The sequence below is a fragment of the Macrotis lagotis genome, chromosome X, assembly GCF_037893015.1.
Source record: "Macrotis lagotis isolate mMagLag1 chromosome X, bilby.v1.9.chrom.fasta, whole genome shotgun sequence".
Taxonomy (NCBI): Eukaryota; Metazoa; Chordata; class Mammalia; order Peramelemorphia; family Peramelidae; genus Macrotis; species Macrotis lagotis.
In genome coordinates, this window is record NC_133666.1 from 266,607,379 (window position 1) to 266,629,674 (window position 22,296).

The window sequence follows — 22,296 nt, forward strand, 5'->3', positions numbered from 1 at the left end:
AAGTCTTTGACCCATGAGGTCAACGGACTAAAATTTAAGTTTGTCAGTAAGTCGAACAAGACAAAACAAGAGTCGGATGGAATTGGGTTCAAAAGTTGAGAAGTTCAAATCTTGGGGTAGCTAGGTGGCACAGTGGATAGAGAACCAGCCCTGGAGTCAGGAGTACCTGAGTTCAGAACTGGCCTCAGACACTTAATAAATACCTAGCTGTGTGGCCTTGGGCAAGCCACTTAAACCTTTTGCCTTGCAAAAACCAAAAAAAAAAAAAAAAAAAAAGTTCAAATCTTACTTCACTCAACTAGATGTGTGACCCTAGGACAGTCATTTAACCTCTCTAGGCCTTAGTTTCTTCATCTATAAAAACGAGGGAATTGGACTCATGCCCCAAAGGTACCTTCAATCTCTAAATTTACGATATAATAAAGCCAAGTGCTTCAATTAAGGAAGGTGAGAGTATAGGGCAGATGTGGAGAAAGAGATGGACACAATGTTGTAATCTCATGGTATTATAATTCCATGGTCAGGCCACTTTGATCAATCACATGATCATCTAAAAGATCCATTGTAGTTTGTCCCACCATATCAATAAGGGACTATGTTCAGAACCTACTGACACAGTTTCCTAAATCAAGAAGGGAGTATTTTAGACAAGGGTTTATAAAGAATTATCTTCTGTTGGACTTTGTGGACAGATTTTTGGTTCAGAAAATACAACTATACTTCTGCTAATGGATTCTGTCACATTTTTCTTGGCAAAACTCTCTGAAAGTCCATAGTAAAATCAATACTTTGATTGAATTAAATCATATGATAGACAGTTCCTGTCTTAAGAGTTGTTCCCATTCTTTTTTTCTGTAATGTTTCCTTTTCCCTCCTTTCCCACTATCTCTCATCCCATTCCTGATCAAACTTAGCATATTTTTCAAATCATTTTCTATTCTAGCTCTTTTTTGCTAGAAGGCTTTTTCAGTTTAATAAATATTTGAGCTATGTTCTAGGCTTTGAGGAAACAAAGACAAAAATCCAAACATAAAATGAACATTGTCTACAAATACATACAGCATATGCAAATAAAACATGAAGTAATTTCTAGGTAGTGAAGGGGGGAAAAAATCCAGCAGGAAGATTAATACATAGAAGTAGGAAATGGAATAACATATATAGTGAATAGTAATAAATGTGTTTCAAATAAAAAAACTCATGAATAAGATTCATACTGTCAACAAATAATAGGACAATTAATATATTATAGTTCAATAGAAAAAAAAAGATTAAGAGTCACAAGACCCAAGCTTCATCCAGACCCACTAATTATATGACTATGTCATTTAATCTCCCAGATTGTAAAATGAGGACACTGACAGGCAATTAGATGGCACAGTGGATAAAGCACCAGCCCTGGAATCAGGAGTACCTGAGTTCAAATCTGGCCTCAGACACTTAATAATTACCTAGCTGTGTGGCCTTGGGCAAGTCACTTAACCCCATTTGCCTTGCCAAAAAAAACTAAAATGAGGACACCGATATGCATACTAACTCAGTTACTGTAAAGAACCTTCATGAACCTTAAAATATACAATGTGAGTGATTATGATTATTAATATAAACATCAAATATTATTGCTTTTAAAAAAATTCACAATATTAATACACAATGATCAAAGGCCACTATAACACTTATTCTGGATAATACCCATCTCTTCCCTAACCTACAATATAGGAATAGGAAGTATTAAATAGGCAATTTTGCAGAATAACTAGATAAATTAATTTTGTTACCACATCCTCATTAAGGAGTCTTAATCCACTGTGTTATATACAGGCCAGTAATCATAAATTATACAAGATAATTCACCTTACTATGCTAGAATGCCTACATTGAGTACAGTGCAAGAAATAATTTTCAATCTCAAGCAAATGAAAAGAAGATATGGAGCACATAACACTTTCTCAACATTTCCCTCCTCAAATATGTAGTACTTTCCTGTTTTTGTGGATAGCTTAGGTTGATTCTGTTACAGGAATCATAGAATTATGATCTTCAGTAGTCCACAAACTCCAGGGTCCTCAAATTAACCTATTCTACATAAAAACAGTTTTAAAAAATGCTCTGGTCTCACCGAATTCTAAATATGATTCTCTCTCTCTTACCCACTTCCTCCAGAATCTTCTTTTCTATCAATCATAATCTCTCTAATCACAAATATGCTTTATAAAAGACTCTCCCATCCTTCCCTTTCTAGATCTATTTCCCCTTCATCCCAGGGGGAGGAAAAAACCCTAATATTTTCCTAAGATCATGGTACTGAGATTTCATATAATCTTTCTTCCCTTTCAAATCAAACTTTCAAAACTAAATTTCTACATTTCAGCATTTATGAAATGGTTACATACCACCTTGCAATCTAATGTGTACCCCCAGTACTAATCTACTAACAATTACTTTAAAATTATTTTGAGAAATATAGGATGTTTGATCCCACAGGGGAGGAGGCTGTTTAAGATTTACAGAACTGAGAGAGGTCTCCCAAACTGATCAGACCTGAATTAGACCAGGCTTGCTCCAATTAGACCAAGTTGACCTAAGGTCCCTGACCTCTACAAATGAGCATGCCAGATGAGATCTATACATATTCCTATTCACTCCTCCCAACCCCAAGGTGCTATGTGAGGCTTATCATATAATAGCTAAGATTGCAAGTTTGAGGATTCAGATCACTAGCTGGCTTGATCTGGAGGAGAAAGTCTTTCAAACTGTGTAAGACTGGAGGTTGTCAGGGGCCTTTTTCCTGCTAAGGAAGATAATTCTTTTCTGCAGAAAAGTTAATAGAAGTCATTTAATCATTCCAGACTAAGTTCTTTTAATTATGGGTCAGTTATTACAATTATCAATGATTTTTAAAAACCAATGTTTTTCTCTTAGGTCTTACCTCTCCCAACCCTTCTACAAGTACTTTGTACTGTACTATCAAACTACTCTCTCCTTTTCAAGATTATTCTTTCCCTGGAACTCTCTGTAACTTTGCACATTTCTAGTTCTCTTCCCTTTAAACTATTCTTTGATTCACCTTTCTCTCCCGCTACAAAAAGTTATCTTTTAGTTTGTTTTTTTTTAACCATCTCTGTTTTAGAGCTCTTTAACCAAATTATTTGTGTTAAGGACTCTTTCCTGGTGAAGTCTAAGGACCCCCTATGTTTTTCAAATGTACAACAGAATACATAAGGTCACAAAGGAAATTAATTATATTACAAATAGAGTTTTCTAAATATTTTAAGTTCATGGATGCCAAGGTTAAGAACTCCAAGCTCCATACTATCTACCTGGGTCATCTCGTCTTTCCTAAGGTTTAAAAAAATTATCACACCTATCTCTCTCTAACTCAAGTACCATCTAAACTTCAAAGTACCATTTCTAAATGCCTACACATCATTCCCCAGAAGTCATCCCATGCCTGGATCCTCAAACATCAATCCATCAAAAAAAATAACCCCATCCTCTTTCCCTCAACTTCACCTTATTCTCCTGTTTTTGTTGATGATACTACCATCCCTTAAGACTTAATTCAAAAGTCATCTTTGACTTTTTTCTTTCTCATCCCATACAATCTGATCCCTAAGGGCTATCCGTTTTTATTTCAAGGATATTCTCTAAAGTTGCTTTCCTGTTAACAGCTACCAATCTAGTTAAAGCCCTCATTAACCTCTAACCTAAACTTATGAGGAAGAAGGATCAAACCAGTCTTACCACATCCAGTCCAATCTACATATTGCAGCCAAAATAATCTTCCTAATTATATCATGCTATATTCCACTTTTTAAAGAAAATTTCATTCACCACTCTGTAGCTAAAATCTGAGTTCATGAGCCTGTGACAGATTTTCTTAAACAGAAACAAACACACAAACACACACCCCAGAATGAAATAAACATTACATTGGAAAGCCTTCATTGAGATAAGTTCATAAACTAGTAGGAAATGATATTCAAATAATTACAGTGCCCAATGTTGTTAAGTTTGTATTTCTGAAAGGTGATCTCTAAATACTGAATCATGGGAGGGATGGCAAGGTTGTTACTAAAAGCACATGGAAATAGTTTTTGTTTTGTTTAAATAACAAATAACCACAAACAAAAAAATTTCCCATAAAGGCCCTGTTTCACAAAGCTTATGTCTTATTTTGCACTCATTAATTAGAATGTTTCATCATGTGTCCTCTGGATGACTGTTTTGTCAGTTCTAAATTCTCGTTATTAAATAACTTGTCCACCTGCTTCTACTACTTCACTCTGCTCCAGCTAAAACAAAATCTTCAAGTCTCTTTAAAAATATTCTTTTCAGGGCAGCTAGGTGGTGCAGTGGATTGAAATACTGGTCCTGGAGTCAGGAGGACCTGAATTAAAATTCGGCCTCAGACAGCTGTATGACCTTGGGCAATTCTCTTAACCCCACTGCCTTGCAAAAACAAAAACAAAAAACAAATAAAAATATTCTTTTCATTTCTTACAACAGAATACATTCACCACATTTTATCACTTTTACAGAATGAATCTAAACTTAAGTCTTAAATGGAGAGATTTCAATAGGCAGGTAAGGGGAAAGCATCTAAGAATGGGGAAACTATAGGAACTAAGGCTCCAAGGTATTAAAGTACCATATAAATAGAAGTGCAAGTGATTAATTTAGTATGCTTAAAAGAAAGCATTATAAGATAAAAAGTTGGAAGGGTAGTATAATGTAATATATAGGCAATATATGAAGGGCTTTGATTACAAAGTAAGGTCATTTGAACCATATTCAGTAAACTGCTAAGAGTTTTATACCATTAAATGACATTATCAATCTGTACATTTGAAAAATTAATCTATCAATTGCCCATAGGACTGAGGGAAAAGACAAGAATAGTTAGCAAGTCACTGAAATAGTCAAGATAATGATGAGTGGTAGTTGTTGATAGAGCGAAGAAGGGCTTAAATACCAGAGAAATTTCAGAAGAAAAAAACAAGAAAACTTGATAATTCATCATTATCAGAGGCAAAGAACAGGGAGCTATCAAAAGTTAACATCAAGTCTTCAAACATGAGTGACTAGATGAACTATAATGCTACTGATAAAAGAAAGTCAGATAAGGGATAAGGACAAGATAAGTTTGGGTTGGTCATGCTGAATTTAGAGATGATCAAAATGATTTAAGATTTGAGTCTGAAACTCAGAGAAACCTCATGATCCAGTAGAATGAATTGGATAGAATAAGATTTTGTGAATCTTGTGCATAGCTACTTACCATCTAATTCTGAGTAAGTCAATTTCAACCTGAAGGTCCTAGCTCCTTCATTTTTGAAAGTTAGATAAATAATCTTTTCAGATTTCTTTAGCCCAGGAGTGGAAATAGTTTTAAGAGTTCTTTGAAAAGAATTGAAGAGATTAAACAAGTTCTATGTATAATGTATTTGAAATACTATAGTAGGTAAGCATGACAAAAAATTTTATTGAATGGCATAGCAAAGTTGTAAAGGGCTCAGCTACAACTCCACTCTCCTTTTCCTTTCCCAGGTTGAAATAAAAAAATCAATCAAATATTTTCAGACAGTGTTATATGGACAAGGATCAGAAAAAGCACTGTTTTCGTTTTTACAAAAGGAATATGGTGGAAGCTGGGGTCATCTGTCAGAATATATAAATCAATTATACAAACCACTTTTAATTATTAAAATTATTTTTGAGGGGGGAAGGGAGGGAGAAGAAAAAGGGGAAAAAAGAGGAGGGGAAGAGAAAAAATAGGAGAAATGAAGGGAAGAGAGAACTTTTGATAAACTATTACTTCTGAATTGTCTCAGAAGGCTTACTTATTGTTATTCCTTTGGTCTTTTGACACAGATTGCTCCAAAATAGAAAAACTGGTTAAGAGTGCTGACTGGAAATAAAGAAGAATGGATTCAAATGATGATTCTTATAATTCACTTAAAATCCTTATGCCTCAAGTGCTCCTCATTTATAAAACAGGGCTAGTAATAATATTCACAGAACCTAACTTATGGAGATATATAAAAATGAGTATAGAATCAGGAAAACCTTTGCTCAACTTTCTATTCTGACTGGTTTAACCTCTTAAGTGTCTAAGACTAAAAGTTATTGGGTGAGTTGCAGGTTTGCATTGATGGAAATCACTTCCTCATTCATGAAAATTGGTTTTAACTGCCTCAAGTCTCTAACCTCTCAAATATAGCCACCAAACAGCTATCCACGTACTTTTCACAGAGTAGTGGTCAGATCCATGTCCCATAATCTCATTCTCTCCCCACTTCAATAAAATCCAGTAGTTCCTTACTCCCTATTATATCGGAAATCAGGTCTTTTGTTTTGCATGTAAATCTCTTCACAACCTGATCCCTTTCTGCCAGGCTAGGTTTCTTAGACTGGCCCATTTGCTTTTCCTCACACATGATATTTCATTATCTCTCTCCACAGTCAGATAGTTTCCTCAATCCCTGGGGAAATAGTTTCTACCTACAGTTCTAACTCTTAGAATCTCTAGTCTTCCTTCTAGATTTAATTCAAATGCTTACTTTCTGCAGATCACTCTTAGATCCATCAGCAGCAAAAGGTATTTTCCAGCTATTCTGCATGTATCTTCCATGTGCCTTTAGACAGTAAACATGTGTCCCTCATTAGAGTGAGCTTCTCGAAATTAATATGAAATATGGTTAAGTGCTTCTGCTTCCTCATTCATTTCATTTCATCTAATCATCCATACACTGGTTGTAAAGCTCAAATGAACATCTATGTTAAGATACTTTGCAAAACTTCACAATGATATATAAATATCAGCTATTATTAGGTTTCCATTTTTCTCTTGGAAAAATGCCTCAAGGAAAAAAAATTCATGAAAATATATTGTTAATAAAGTTTATCATATCATCCTAAGCAAAACAAAGGGAGAATAAGTTGGAGAAACAGATAGGTCAAAGACAATTTCCCAGTTAAATAAGTCTTCTACATATCTGGAGGGTATTCCAGTCTAATATTCTTAAAATAAAAACTATAAAAAAGAAGATTCTAAAAATCCACTCTTTTGAAGTGTAATTTAAAATTTTACCACATGATGGAGCTAAAATTCTATTTTTTTATTCTGAGATCATTAATGCTAAAAAGGAACCTCACTTAATCCTTCCAGGTCTATATTATGCCAAACAAATAAAAAATAATAAAATAATGCTAATTCTGTTGGGATAGGGAAATCCATACAACAGTAGTGATATCTTTCTGTTACAGAATCTACTTGAGGCTAGGTATAGGACAAAAAAGAAAAAAGGCAGAAAGAAGATGAAATAATATGCACCAAGGTAGAGGACAATTTGGTAATGTGCTAAATGAAAAGCTATAGAAGAAGCAGAAGAGTAAGAACAGTTTGAGAAATAGACATTCTGAGCTGCATGTTATCATTTCATAATCTTCTCGTCAATGCCTTCACTCAATAAAAACTTTCCTACTTCAAGTACCTACTGAATTTCAAGATACTCTACCGAAATGCTGAATAAAATGTAGTATATTCAACAAATACAGTGAATTTAACAAATACTGAGTCTCTACAAAGTGCAACAAAAAATGGTAGAAACAACTTTTAAGAGGCTTCCATTCTATAAGGGTATATAGGGGCCAAGAGAATCAATAAGAATAATAAAAGAGTGAAATTGAGCTAGAAGAACTTAGACACAAGGGTTCTTGGAAAATTCGAGGAAAAAAAAGACCAATTTCAATTGGGAAATCTGGAAAGGTACTCACTAGATATTGCTTCTTCCCCCAATTCTAAGATGTAGACAAAATGGCTTTTTAAACATTTCTCATAGCCAACATTCCAAATCCTAGAATGTAATTTCTCATCCTCACTTCCACCTCACAGAATTTCTAATTTACTTTCAATTAATGAATGAACTATTAAGTACTTATACTAAGTGCACCAAGCACTAGATTTGAAAATAGGAAAAAAAGTAGATAGTTCAGTTCTTAATAAGCTCAGACCCTAATTGGTAAATGCAATACAATGCATAAAAGAAAACCGAGACATAGAAACAAAGTTCATCTTCTGGATGGATAGAAAGTCATGAATTAGGTGGAGGCTAGAGGTTAAAAGAGTTGCTCTTTATTGCTTCTGGGACAATAAGGGAAAGAAAAGGGGAAGGGAAAGGAGAAGATTAGGTGGGTCTTCCCTCAAGGCTGAAGGAGGAAAGGGAAGGAAGGGTGTTTCTAACCCTGGAGACAGTTCTGAGACAGCTAGAAGGGGAGAGGGGGATAAGAGGGGAAGGGCAAGTCAAATTTAGTTCAAATATTATCTTCCCTTCAAAGCTTTTCCTGGTTGCCACAGCTAATATTCTCCCTTCCCTAACTAGTCTGGCTTTTATATTGTAGGCATTTATACATGTGCATATTTTCTTCCCAAATCGAATGTAAGCACCTATGAGAGCAGAGAGCAAATTGAAAAATTGAAAAGTTTCTGCATAAACAAAATGAATACAACTATAGAGAAGCTGTCATTTGGGGAGAAAAATAACTCTGCATCTGAATTAAAGCCATCAGGCTTTATTTATATTCGAGAAATATAAAGAAATGAAAAACTATCAACTAATAAATGAAAAAGTTCCCAATCATTAATAAAAAAGTAAATAAAAAAGTTTTTGCTTCACAACCAGGAAACTGCTAAAAATGACATAAGATGCAAAAGGAGGAGGGGAGAAAGAGAAAAGGGGAAGGAAAAGGAAAAGAAGGAAAACACATAGCAAGAACCTTCTAACTGATTTATGCTAACAGGAAGGTTAACTAAAGTTGTCCACCACCTATCAGTTTCAGTTTTATCATTTCAGCAAAATGAATAATGCTGTGATTATGATGCAGAGGCTGATAGGATCATGTCTCTGTCTACTTCTATATCTAGAAGGAACTTCAAAAACTACTGAATACAACTCATCCTTTCATTGATGACAAAATCAAGGACTAAGGAAATGAAATGTACAATTCTATAGTGATCAACTGAGAGAGAAAACAGGTTCTAATCTCTTGGGCATACATTTACTGAATAAATTATCTCAAAAAATCAATTATCTTTCTCTCATTCTTTTTTATTCCAACCATACAGCTGAAATCATGAAATTTAAGCACACCTAGATGAAACTCCATTACAGATTAGAGGCCGTGGGGAACCACTGATGGCTTCCAAAAAGAAAGTCAAAATAACAAAATTTTATATTAGGAAGATTGCTGAAGATGAAGACCCTAGAGTTAGGCAGGCAACTTCTACTGGAATTGATCTGTGGAGATTAAGGGGGGAAAACTATTATTTACATTTATACCATGTTTACAAAGCACTTTTCCTCACAATTTTGTGAGGCACAGAATTGTATATTTTTCACAAATGAGAAATCAGAGGCCCAGAGAAGTAACCTATTCATTGTCAAACTAACAAATATCATAAAACAGAAAATTAACTCTGGTCTCAACTTGAATTCTGGAAGCTATAAATAAATAACAGGTCTTGGTCAATTAACTTGATATGAGAGACTAGTAAAGGGTGACATCATTACTCAAATAAAGTGAAATTATACCCAGAGATTCTGCTACTACTATATATGCCCTAAGAATGCCAATAACAAAAATAAAAGTTCCAAATCCACAAAATGTTTACAGGAGGACTTTTTGTAGAATCAAATAAAACAAGTAGATGTCCAGCTACTACTTTGCTAAATTGAATATGACTAACTTCAGGAGTAGAGAATTATATGAAATTATGTCAAAGGAAATAAACAGGATCAGGAAAATATACACACACAATGACTAACAAGGCAAATGGGAAAAAAAATCAAGTAAAAACTGTGAAAATATAATCGATGGCCAAGCTTGGCCCGAAAGAATCAATGAGAAACATAATTAGCCCTTTCTTTGCCAAAGTATGGGAGACTACAAGTAATGTCAGACTTTTTTGTTATGTTAGTAAACTTATTTTAATTCCTTTTAAAAATTCTTTACTACAGTGGATAGAGCACTGGCCTTGGAGTCAGGAGTACCTGAATTCAAATCCAGCCTCAGACACTTAATAATTACCTAGCTGTGTGGCTTTGGGCAAGCCGCTTAACCCCACTGCCTTGCAAAAACTAAAAAGTTCTTTACTAAAAGGATGATTTTGTAGAAAGGGAAAGAGATGCAAGGGAAAGTCAGTAATAAAAATAAAAAGGATATCAAAAATCTGGTGACTGGCTCACTTCTGCAACCAAAGAAGATAAAATTATATTTTCATTTATTTATTTAAGTTAACAACAACTAAAGGAAGTGGCTTTAGAAAAAAACTTTACAGAAGGCAAAGCTTCTTCTATTCCTCACCTTCCCTGTAAAAAGTAATTTTTGGGGGCAGCTAGGTGGCACAGTGGATAAAGCATGGACCTTGGAGTCAGGAGTACCTGAGTTCAAATCTGGCCTCAGACACTTAATAATTACCTAGCTGTGTGGCCTTGGGCAAGCCACTTAACCCCATTTGCCTTGCAAAAAAAAAAAAACCCTAAAAAAAGTAATCGTTCATGGAATTTCTTCAAAAAAGTAGCAGTTAGGGAAAAAAATTATATGGTTAATTGTCTAGTTTCATAGCAGAAGATGAAAGAAATAGAATCTAAAGTCATCTTTAAAAAGATCCAACTCCACAAATTTAGTACTGCTGAAATGACAGAAAAGTATTCTTTTGCTTTTCTCAGGCCTATCTCATTCAGAGAATATGGGGGGGGGGGGGGGGGGGGAATGAAGAGTGAAGGATTAAATTGAGATCTTTCCTATCAGACATCATGGTCCTAGGAGAAGTATGCCCAAGTACAACTGGCAGAGAGTAATGGAGAACATTCCTAGTAAACATGTTTTGGGATCTACACCTGAGGACTTTGTCTGTTCCTGGGTGTTTACCACAGGACATCTGGAGAAAGTGATTGTGCTCAGTTTCTGTGGGTGTTTTGGACAAAACTCATGGATCACTGAGTTCAGTTGAGAGTTCCATTGATCACTGAGGTCAGTTTTATAAATCCTTGGAGCTGTGCCACTTTTGTGTGACTACTCAAAGGTCTTACTTGGGAAAGTGGGCTTTGGAAGTCCATCCCTTCGGAGGACCCTCTGTCAAAGGGATTTTCCCAATCAAGACCCTGGAGGTTGTGTTGTGATGTCTAGGAACTTCCCAAGCCAGATTTTCAGATTGAGTAATTCTTTCTCTTTATCTCTTTTATCTCTCCTTTCTCCTTTATCTAGGCTGATGTTTTATAAATATCTTTTGAGTTATAAGTATATTAAACATTGAATTCTTATTTAAAGAGGAGAGAGAGTGTGTGTCATTGTCTAACAAATTGGAGCTCCATCCTTGACACTGAGACCTTGGTCTGAAATACAACCCTGTTCTTCTGGGAGTGCAGTAGAAGGTAATCAGAAAGACTAGTTAGGAAGAAAACTGTTACATGGAAAACAAGACTCCTTTACTTCAAGAGACTTTCCAATAAAGGAACAAGTGTCTTTAGAATCAATAATCAATAACAATTTATCATTAAGTTCCTACACCTATGTGGCTCACCACTATGTAAAATGCTGGAATACAGCAAATATTAATTAAGGGTCTCTTTATGTGCCAGGCACCATACTAGAAACTGGAAATACAAAGTACAAAAAATGAGACAATTCCTACTAACAAGGAGCTTAAAGTCTAATAGGTGACAAGTACATAAGCAAAAGTGTATAACATAAAACCAGTGATTACAAATATATACATATAGCTAATAAAAGTCAGTTTAGGAGGGAGAACTAGCAATTAGGGAGATCAAGAGAGGCTTAATGCAGGTGTTAACTTAGCTGCCATCTTAAAAAAGGAAGGGCCTGTTAATTAAGAATGGAGATAGTAGTATATGTGTTGGGGGGGCAGGGAAGGCTAGCATGGTTGTTGTACTGCTTAGTACAAAGGGAAGTAAAGGAAATCTAATTAGACTGGAAAGAGAAGTTAGGATCATATAGCATAAGAAGTAGAGTTTACTGAGTGAGGAGGAAAATTATTTTGGCCATAGTATGTAGGTTGAGCTGCAATGACAAGATACTTGAAGGAAGGATATCATTAAGCAATTGCTGGAATAATCTGAGTCAAAGACTGATGAGAAGCTAAACTAATGGGATAACATTAAAAAAGAAAAGATCTAATATCAGAGATGCTGTGAAGATAGAAATGGTGATATTTGCTGGATAAGTGGAGTGAGGAACAGTGAGAAAAATTATGAATGATACCAAGATCATAAGAAGAAGGATTGTGGTATCTTTAACAGAAAGATGGAAAATGAGAAGAGGGAAAGGGCAGTGGTGAGCATTTTTTTTAATTAATGAATTTATTTCAATTGGTTTTCTTCATATTCTTATATATTTTTATGCTTCAGTTATTTAAATCTAATTTTATTTGCATGAATTTTTTTTAAGGTTTTTGCAAGGCAAATGGGGTTAAGTGGCTTGCCCAAGGCCACACAGCTAGGTAATTATTAAGTGTCTGAGACCAGATTCGAACCCAGGTACTCCTGACTCCAGGACCAGTGTTTTATCCACTGTGCCACCTAGCTGCCCCTGCATGAATGTTTTAAAAGTAATTTTGTTTATATAGTTCCTGGGTTTGCTTTGGCAGATATACTCCCAGATAATTTAAACTGTCTACACTTATTTTTAAGTGGGGTATCTCTTACTATCTTTTCTTTCAGGGTTTTCTTGTGATATATATAAATGCTGATGATTTATGTGGATTTACTTTCAACCCTGCTACTACAATAAAATTATTCAGTGTTTCAATTAACTTTGGAATTTTCCAAATTTATAAGAATACTAGTCATTCCCCAATTGATAAAAGGTCAAAGGATATGAAAAGGTAGTTTTTTCAATGAACATATTAAAAAAAAATTAGTCATATGAAAAAATACTCCAAATCATTATTGATTAGAAAAATGCAACAACTTGAGATATCATTTTAAAACTATCAAATTCACTAAAATGACAGAAGCAGAAATCAACAAATATTAGAGGGGATGTGGAAAAATCAGGATATTAATCCATTGTAGGTAGAATTAATTATAAATCAATCCAACCATTTGGAGAGTAATCTGAAATTATGCCCAAAGAGTTTATTAAACTACCTATATTCTTTGACCCAGCAATACTACTAAGTCTATTTCCAAAGAGGATTAGAGGAAAAGAACCTAAATGTTCTAAAATAATTATAGCAGCTCTCTTTGTAATGGCAAAGAACTAGAAATCAAGGGGATGTCCATCAATTAGGGAATGACTACTGTAGTTCATATGATTGTGATGGAATACTACCATGCCATAACAAATGGTGAGTTTCAAAAATAACTCTTAGAAAAACCTGGATAAACTTGTATATAATAAGGAAGTATGAAATGTGCAGAAGTAAGAAAATGTCTATGATAACTGCAAGAGTATTTTAAGAACCGAGCAACTAAGTCATTTTTACTATTATAAAAATCCAAATTAAGGGGCAGCTAGGTGGTACAGTGGATAGAGCACCGGCCCTGGAATCAGGAGTACCTGAGTTCAAATCCGGCCTCAGACACTTAATAATTACCTAGCTGTGTGGCCTTGGGCAAGCCACTTAACCCCATTGCCTTGCAAATAAAATGAAATAAAAATAATAAAATCCAAATTAACTACAAAGGACATATGAAGATGCTGCCTGTATCCAGAGAAAGAAGTGATAAAATAAATATACAGAATGTTTTTCATAATTTATATATGTGTATGTGTGCGTGTATATGTATGTATTATAATGGAAGCCATGTGATGGCAGAATGGGAAGGGGCAGAATATAAAAAGAAAAAACTATTCTGAGGAATCTACCGTCTCAACAATACTAAGAAGAAAATGAGTACATTTTGTAATACACTGAGTTGAAAATATCTTTGGAATTTCCATTTGAAATGTCCAAGGACAAGTGACACAGAGCTGAAACAGAAAAAAAAGATCTGGAGTTGTATATATAAAGATGACAGTTAAACCTATGGAAGCTAATGATGGTGTCAAAGTAGTACAAAGAAAGAAGAAAACCTGGGACAGTTTTGAAGAATACCTAAAGTTAAGAGTGTAGAAGATGATGGACCAAAGGCAGACTGAGAAGCAGTTTCATTGTTATGTAAGTCAAGACAAAAAATGGACATTAGTGTCAAAGTACAGTCAATAAAAGGTAAAGAAGAATGATAAACTTTTCAGTTTTGGCAATCAAGAAATCACTGATAACTAGAAAGGGTGATTTCAGTTTGAAAGTAACAGGTTGGAAGTCAATTTATAGAGTTGAGGAATCAATGAGAAGAAAAAGAAGAGATAAAAAAAGAAAAATATATCAAGAAGTTTGGTTGAGAAAAGTACAGACAGGATAATGGGGTAGAGGGAAGGATTTGGGTTCTTGTTTTTTAATTTTTGCAAGGCAATGGGGTTAAGTGACTTGTACCCAGGTTACACAGCTAGTTAAGTATTAAGTATCTGGAGACCGAATTTGAACTCAGGACTGGTGCTCTAGACACTACACTGCCACACCTAGCTGCCCCATAGGGAAGGGTTTTCAAGCAGAGAAATTTGGGAATATTTGAAGAGAATAAAGAAGCAATCCTAGATAGGAAGAAGTTAAATAAGCCAAGTGACCAAAGGGCCCCAAAATTTCTTCTGCTTTTCTCTAGTTAGTTACATCAACAACAAATAAATGTTTTCTACTTGGTTTTAGGAGAGATCAAAAGAATATATGTACATATATGATTCATATGTGGATGTACACATACATAAACATGTAGGAAAATGAAAAACAACAAAGATCGTGAGTTTGAGAATGACTAGGGGATAAATTCATTATCAATACATTTGAGTTTTGAGAGTATAGCATAGAAATAATTTGTTATCTCTGAAAATTTTTTGAGCAAACAAAATCAATTCAACTAGGATAACTGGAGAAGCTGTTAAATGGGGGGAGAGGGGGAAATCTTTGTTATCCACAATCTCTGACATACATCTAAAGTGGGGTTGGGGAGAAGAAGAAATACGTTTGTGGATCTGACCATGTAGATGTTAAACTAGACCAGAAAACATAATCTAGTGGATATGTAGTGAAAAGATAGAAACATTATTCCCAAAAGAATTGCTATTAACAACTACATAAAAGATTACTCTAAAATTATCAACAATAAAAGAAATGCAAATCCAAACACTCTGAGGTTTCACCTCAAAGCCATCAAATTAGCAAAGCTTAAAAAAAAAAAGACAGTCAATACAAGAGACATAGAAGCACAAGCTACACAACACTTCATGTAACTAAGAATCAAATGGTCAATTCTTATAAGTAGTCCATATCCAAAATCACTGGGAATGTCTACGGTACGAGGTAAAAGAAAGGAAGATATATATATCCCAAAATATTCACATAATCTTTTTTGAGGGTAGCAAATTAACTAGAAACTGATAACTACTAACTGGGACATAGTAAACATATTGTCATACATAAATATAATTGGCTGTTATTTATATGATAAATAATTCATATGACAGATAAACATCAAAAGTATCATCTCAGCTGATGCAGAATAAAAAAAGAGAAACCAGGGAAAATATGCACAATGAAACAAATGGGGGAAATAAAATTGAATTATAGCATGTGAGCAAGAAGAGGGCAGACTAGAAATTTTCTTCAATCCCCATGACCTCTCTCAATCTCTCCAAAACGCAAAATATGCATCAAAAATAAAATATCAGCTTTTCCCTGGTCTGACACTCAGAATCCCAAAAATCCTAGAAAGTTCCCCCCACAAACTGAGAAACTGATGCTCATTGACCATGAGCTCACTAAGCACCCGCCCCCTTCAAAGGAATTCTACCCCTTCTCCCTAACCCATCCTGGGATACTAGCAGCAGCAGCAGGGCTTCATTGAAGCCTAAGGCCACAACAACCACGGGCTTACATCCAAATTCACCCCTGCACTCCTGACTCTCTTTCCAGGGTCATAAAAATCTCTCACATCAAAGCTGCGGAAGTTTGCATGGTCTTCAGTCCTGATAGCACCTTGGTCACACAGCCCTTCAAAAGCAGAAGCCTACCAAGGGTTGCACAACCTGAAGTATTTGTACTAGAGAAGGCAGCTCTGAACTGTGGTGCCAGGCCAAAGAATTGAGCAGCAGAAGGACAAGGACAATACATCACAGCATGTGGGAAGTTATGCCTTACCCCACCAAATCTCAGCCGAGACCCATTTTTGACTACCCAAAAATCCATTGGGGCATAATCCTAAGAGTTGTGAAGTTCCCACTGTAGGAGAAGGCTAAGACATTGAGATTCAGTCCCCCCCCCCACAAAAAAAGAAGGGAGTCAGAAAAAAAAAGAAAAAGAAAAATATGGGTGAGAAGGGAAGAAAAAGGCTAAAAGTACCAAAGATTTCAGGAAGAAAACTTAAAAACCTTGAATATAGCAGATAAATCAGCAGAAAAAACAAGTAACAAGGAAGGAACCTCCACATCTAGTAATGAATTGTGATAAATACTGGAGGGGGTAAAAATTTGTTTTTGGAAAGTATTAAATATAAATTGGATTCTTTTTGTTTACAAATTCATCTTTTGTGATTATGTCAAAGGAAAGTATTAAAAATAAGACAACATCAGAAAGCAAATTGAAAAAGTGTTAATGTAAAGACTAACAGACTGCCTTCTGTGAGGGGTGGAGGGAAGGAAGTTTAAGTTAGGGGGGAAAATTGTAAATTTCTACCTTCTATTCAATTTCCAACTTATTTTATAACTGCTTAAGACTGGAATAGATTCCTTCAAGACCATTGTCTAAAGATAAATAAGATCTTTATTTTATAAAAAGTGTTGAGTAAAAAATAAGTGTTAAGTAAAAAAAGTACACTTGGCATTAAAAATGTGCTTCAGATTTCAATAAAAACTAAGGTAACTACATAAATTGAAAGAAATCTTTCAGAATCAACTATATTACAATCATATGATCTGTAAAAGTCTGATTTTGTGAATCTTCCAATTATCTCTAGAAAATTCTATGGTAAAAACCCTATTTCTCAAATGGATAAAGAAATTAATCAAATTTGTAAAAATGATAGCTTTTACCCAACTGACAAATGAAATGATCAAACAATGTATTTTCTGACAAAATAATCAAAGTTATCTATATCCATATAAAAATGCTCTATATTACTACTGATTGGAGAAATGCAAATTAAAACAATTCTGAAGTACTACCCTACATTGAATACCTTCCTTCAGGGTCCATTTCCCATTTTCCCCCAAACTTCCTTTCCAGTTTCTTTTTTAGGTATTAGCTTCTCCCTTTAGATTTTAAGTTACTTGAGGATAGGCGACTTGTATTTTTCATATTTATATCCCTACAGGTTAGTACAGTGCTTGGGACATAGTGGTCCTTAATAAATGTTTATTGATTACTGAATTTATAACTAAAATTACTAAAATACAAGCTGCCAAAAATAGACAATTCTAATAACCAGTATTTTCCTAGTGGAGAAAAGTTACAAATGATGCAGCAAAGGAAAGTTGTATATAATGGGTTAATAAAGTACAGCCACCTAATATGAAAATCAAGGTCTGCCATCAGAGTTAAATGAGAATCTACAAAAGAACTGAATATACTAGTTGCATCTATTGTAAGTTTAGTCTGAAATCTATTCCTTCCTCTTGTCTAATCTATCTCCAATCCACTTCTCTAACCTTTGTCATATCTTTTCTTTCAAAGTTCTGTTCAAAACTCACCACATCAAGCCTTCATTGTTACCCTACTCATTCTGAGTCATTCCCTCTACACTAGGGGTGTCCTTATTTATATATACATGCATGCACAAAGCTTTGCATTTCTTCAATAGGGCAAATTAAAGGAGACCTTGTTCTTATGCATTGTAGCTCCCTAGACTGAATTCAAGAAAAAGCATGTTTCCCAAAGTCGTAGGTACAACATAGACTTGTCAATATAAAATGAAAACAACCTCAATAACCCAGGTGATCATCCATAAGCCAAGAAAGAACTCCCTATTTGATAAAAACTGCTAGGAAAACTGAAGTTTGCCAGAAATTAGACTTAGACCAACACCACATCCCCCAATAAATTCAAGATGGAAACTCATCCAAAAAAAAAAAAATCAGAAAATAAGCAGATCACATACCTTTCACAGCAATGGAAAGAAGATATATTCTTAACCAAATAAGCAAGAGAGGTAATCAGAAAAATATGTAATGGCATGATGATAATATGAAATTGAGAGCTTTGACACAAATATAAAGACATTTAGTCTAAGGGGAAAAAGTCAAAAGGGAAAAAAATCACTATTATAAAATTTTTTGAATAAGACTTTAGTATCCAAGTTATCAAACAAGCAACTAAAAAGAATAGACTGGATGAATGGATGGGACAGAGAGCTAAAGAACTGATTCAATCATCCCCTAATTTAGAGTAAATCCTCAAACTGAAATTAAAGGGGATAAGGGGAAAAGATAATTCTGGGCTCTCACCCAGAAACTAATATATTTGTATCTACTATTCTCACTAAGAGGACAGCTATTAAACAGTTCTGAAGGTGGAAGCATCAACTATAGAAAATAGCCTATTGAGTTAGGCTTGGTTCATCAGATTATAGAATTATATTGAAAAAATTTGTTTCAGTCTAAAAGATATAGGCAATGTCAAATTTTAGTAATGGTATGGAGCAAATTTTTTAAATTTTTTAAATTTCTCAAATTATACTATCAAGATCTAAGAAACCAAAAACTTTTCTCTCTAAAATGACCAATGATTTCTTAACTGCTAAATTATAATGACATTTTCTCACTCCTCATCTTTCTTGACCTCTCTTGATCCCCAAACACTGTGTAACTTCTCTATTTGTAATCTCACCAGCTTCTGGAATGCCTCATAAATATCTTAAACTCAACTGTAGCATTCTTATCCCCACCAAACTGTCCTTTCCAACTAACTCCCCATCAACCTTCTAGTCAACTAGGCTTACAACTAAGATGTCATCCTGGCCTCCTCAATCTCTCTAATCTGTTGCCAAATCCTGTCAATTCTCTTTATGATTCCTTCTTCCCTCTAATAATGCCAACACCATGCTACAAGTCTCCAATACCTCACCTGCTAGACTACTGCAAGAGGCTGCTAGTAGAACTGGCCTTTCTCCCCATGCCATTCCATCTTTCACTCAACTGTCATTGATCTTCCTGAAGTACAGATATGATCATAACACCATTGTTCCCTACTCAAACTCAGTGGCTCCCAATCATTCTAACTCCCCAAAACTTTCATTTGTCATTAATGAATCAATACTAAATTGTAAAGACAATGTTAGAGTCTACCATATCCTTTTGTGACCAAGACTAAGAGTCATTCAATCAATCCATAATCATTACTGAGAGTCTATCCCCCATGCCACACTGTACTAGGCACCAGGAATATAAAGATAAAATCTGAAATAGTCCCTACAATCAAGGTATTTAAAATCTAGACTTGTAAATTTTTAGCATTTTGATTTTGGCTCAAATCCTTTTGCAAAGACATATCCTACTAAAGTTGAATAACTTGATTTTTTTTAAGATCTACCTTTGGATTCCAGGAATTAAGTATTTTAAGAAGGTCAAAAAACTGACTGTAACAGGGAAACAAGTTAAATTTGTAATCATTTGAATAAGATTTAAGATTAATTTTTTTTACAAAGACTTGTTTCAGCTTTCTGGCAATTAGCATATATATCTATAGATATAGACTGGGGGGGGGATAATCTATGTCTATGACTGTGTGTCTAAAGAAGGGATATAGGAAAGAGTACCTTTGTTGACGAGGGTGGAGTAGGAAAATTAAGCCAGGCTGGAGCAAAGTCATGCTGCGCCATTTAGGTCCAGTCTCTCCAACTCAGTGAAACAAGGTTTCAACACCTCATGGCAAGCCCCTGCCATTTAGAAAAGGAAAGAATTATGCTTTAGCTTCATAGATTTTAATCAAAATTATACTTTTACATCTTCTTTACCCAAGTCATACTTACAGTGACTCTTGGAAGTATTTCAGAAACAATATCAAGATATTTATTGAGCAATGTTAAATAAGCCTCAGGATTCATAGAATTAACTCACTAGTAACAATATTAATTGGTTGCCCCCAAAATCTTTTTTTGCTATTTAAAGAAAACTGATTTTTTTTAAAGTATAAACTATTCAACAAGCAAATATACTTTTTTTCCCTAGAACAACAGATTAAAAATATCTCTTTATTCTAGGAAATCCAATTCTAGGATTCCATTCCACCAGAAATGGAAAAGTACTGGTGATAAACTTTTATAATGTACTTTTGGAGTGGGGAACTGAAAATATACTAACTATAGAAATTTCTTCCACAATGGCAAATCAGCAAGTCAACTCAGGTAAAAAGAGATACCTAAGGTTAAATGACTTGCCCAGGTTTACCAAATAAATGCACAAATGAAAGAAAAAAGCACTTATTAAGCACTTTCCTAGCTAAGCACTTGAGTAAGTGCTAAGGATAAAAACAGAAAAACCAACCTAGACAGTCTCTACTCCAAAAGTTCCTTTCAAGTAATACAAATTTCCATCAGATGAAAGGCAAATAGGAAGCTCAGATCAAGAGTGTGTATGTGGGGGGTGGGGGGGTGGAGAAGGGAGAGATATTGGCCTTCAGAGCATAGAGGTTGTATTGGGAGGTAAAATAAGGAAAAATAAAAGGCTTTACCACATTGAAAACTAGTGGTGACTGCCTTGCTCCCACCCAAACATTCTAAGCAAGTAGCAATTAAATGGATTCTAGGCAACTGGGAGGTGGAGAGGGGGAAGGGGAAAGTAACACAGGAAGGAAAAGGGAGTTGGGGGAAGTGATGTCCATTGCAATTTTTTTCTAACCCCCATCTTCCACACCAGCATGTTCCAGAAAGTCTGGAGCTGAGAAAGTAGTCAGAAAGGAGGAAAGGGCCCTGGGTGGGAGACAAGAACTCAAATCTAGGTCTTCCTTAATTATTCCAATGTCAGTCAGTATTCTATTCACTACCTCCTATAGACCTCAACTAACATTTACATGTACTTTAGAGTAATTGAATTTGCTTCTCACAGTTCCCCAAAGTAGGTACCAAAGGTAGTATTATTCCCTATATTATACTAAAGGACTTCAAAATACATATTGATTGAATACCCTACTAAATTCAGAGTTCTTCAAATTGCTCGTTTCATATGACCTATTTCTCCAGACCAGCTCAGCTACACACAGAAATAGCTGTCCCTTTGACTCTACTTGCAAACACACCACTTCCATCTTATTTGATCACAATCTACTGTAATTCTGTTTTATAAGCTCAAATGTTATTCTTTGAATAGACTGTGATCTCCAGTCCCAGTCCCATTTTCTCCTTTCTCCATCTTGACTCCTAAGTAACTTCAACTCCACACTGTCCACCAGTCCCTTGTCCTTTTTCTAACAATTCTTCCCTGCCAAGCCTCAACCTTGATCACTACCATCACCAGCTGCCTTCATTCCTACATTCTCGCTGAGGTTGAAAGATGGAGAAAATAGCTCAATTAGGCCTCATTGCCACAAGGTCATCCTCTTATGCCTCCTTAATTAACTCCATTCACCACAGTTGCTCCTCAGTTAGTAGTACCAGGCACTGTGCTAATGCTAAATCCTGGGGATAAAAAGAGACCAAAAAAAAAGTCCCTTGCCCTCAAGGGACTCATAATCTAATGGGGGAAGACAAGCAAACAAATATATATATATATATATATATATATATATATATACATATATATATATATATATATATATATATATATATATATATATATATATGCCAGCAAGTTATTTACAGAATAGGAAATAATTGATAGAGAAGGCATCAGAATTAGGGACTGGGAAATATTTCCTGTAGAAGATAGAATTTTAGTTGGAACCTGAGGGAAGTCAGGAGAGACACAGATTGCACTAAAGACATAGAGAAGGAGAATGAAGAAGTCATCAGGACTGAATGAAAGAGTGAGTGGAAAGTTCAAGGTGTAAGATGACTGGTTATAAAGTATAAAGGTCTTTGAACTCCAAAAAGAATAATTCTGTATTTTAACCTGGGTGATAGGGAGCCACAAACTAGAGTTTATGGAGCATGAGTAGTATTGTTGAATTTATACATTTTGGCAGCTGAAGGAAGGAGTGGGGTGAAAACTTGTGTCAAGGAGACTGCACAGCAGACCACTGTAACAGTCCAT

At 34.9% G+C, this 22,296-nt stretch overlaps 1 protein-coding gene across 1 annotated transcript in view; it reads right to left on the minus strand.

The window, feature by feature from the left end:
* GPBP1 (GC-rich promoter binding protein 1) overlaps positions 1-22,296 on the minus strand; it is a 98,174-nt gene that overhangs the window by 41,198 nt on the left and 34,680 nt on the right. The window contains exon 3 of the mRNA XM_074205013.1: positions 19,866-19,985. Within this exon, the coding sequence (XP_074061114.1) occupies positions 19,866-19,928 (63 nt within the window). The 5' untranslated portion in view covers positions 19,929-19,985. The remainder of the gene's footprint in view (positions 1-19,865; positions 19,986-22,296) is intronic.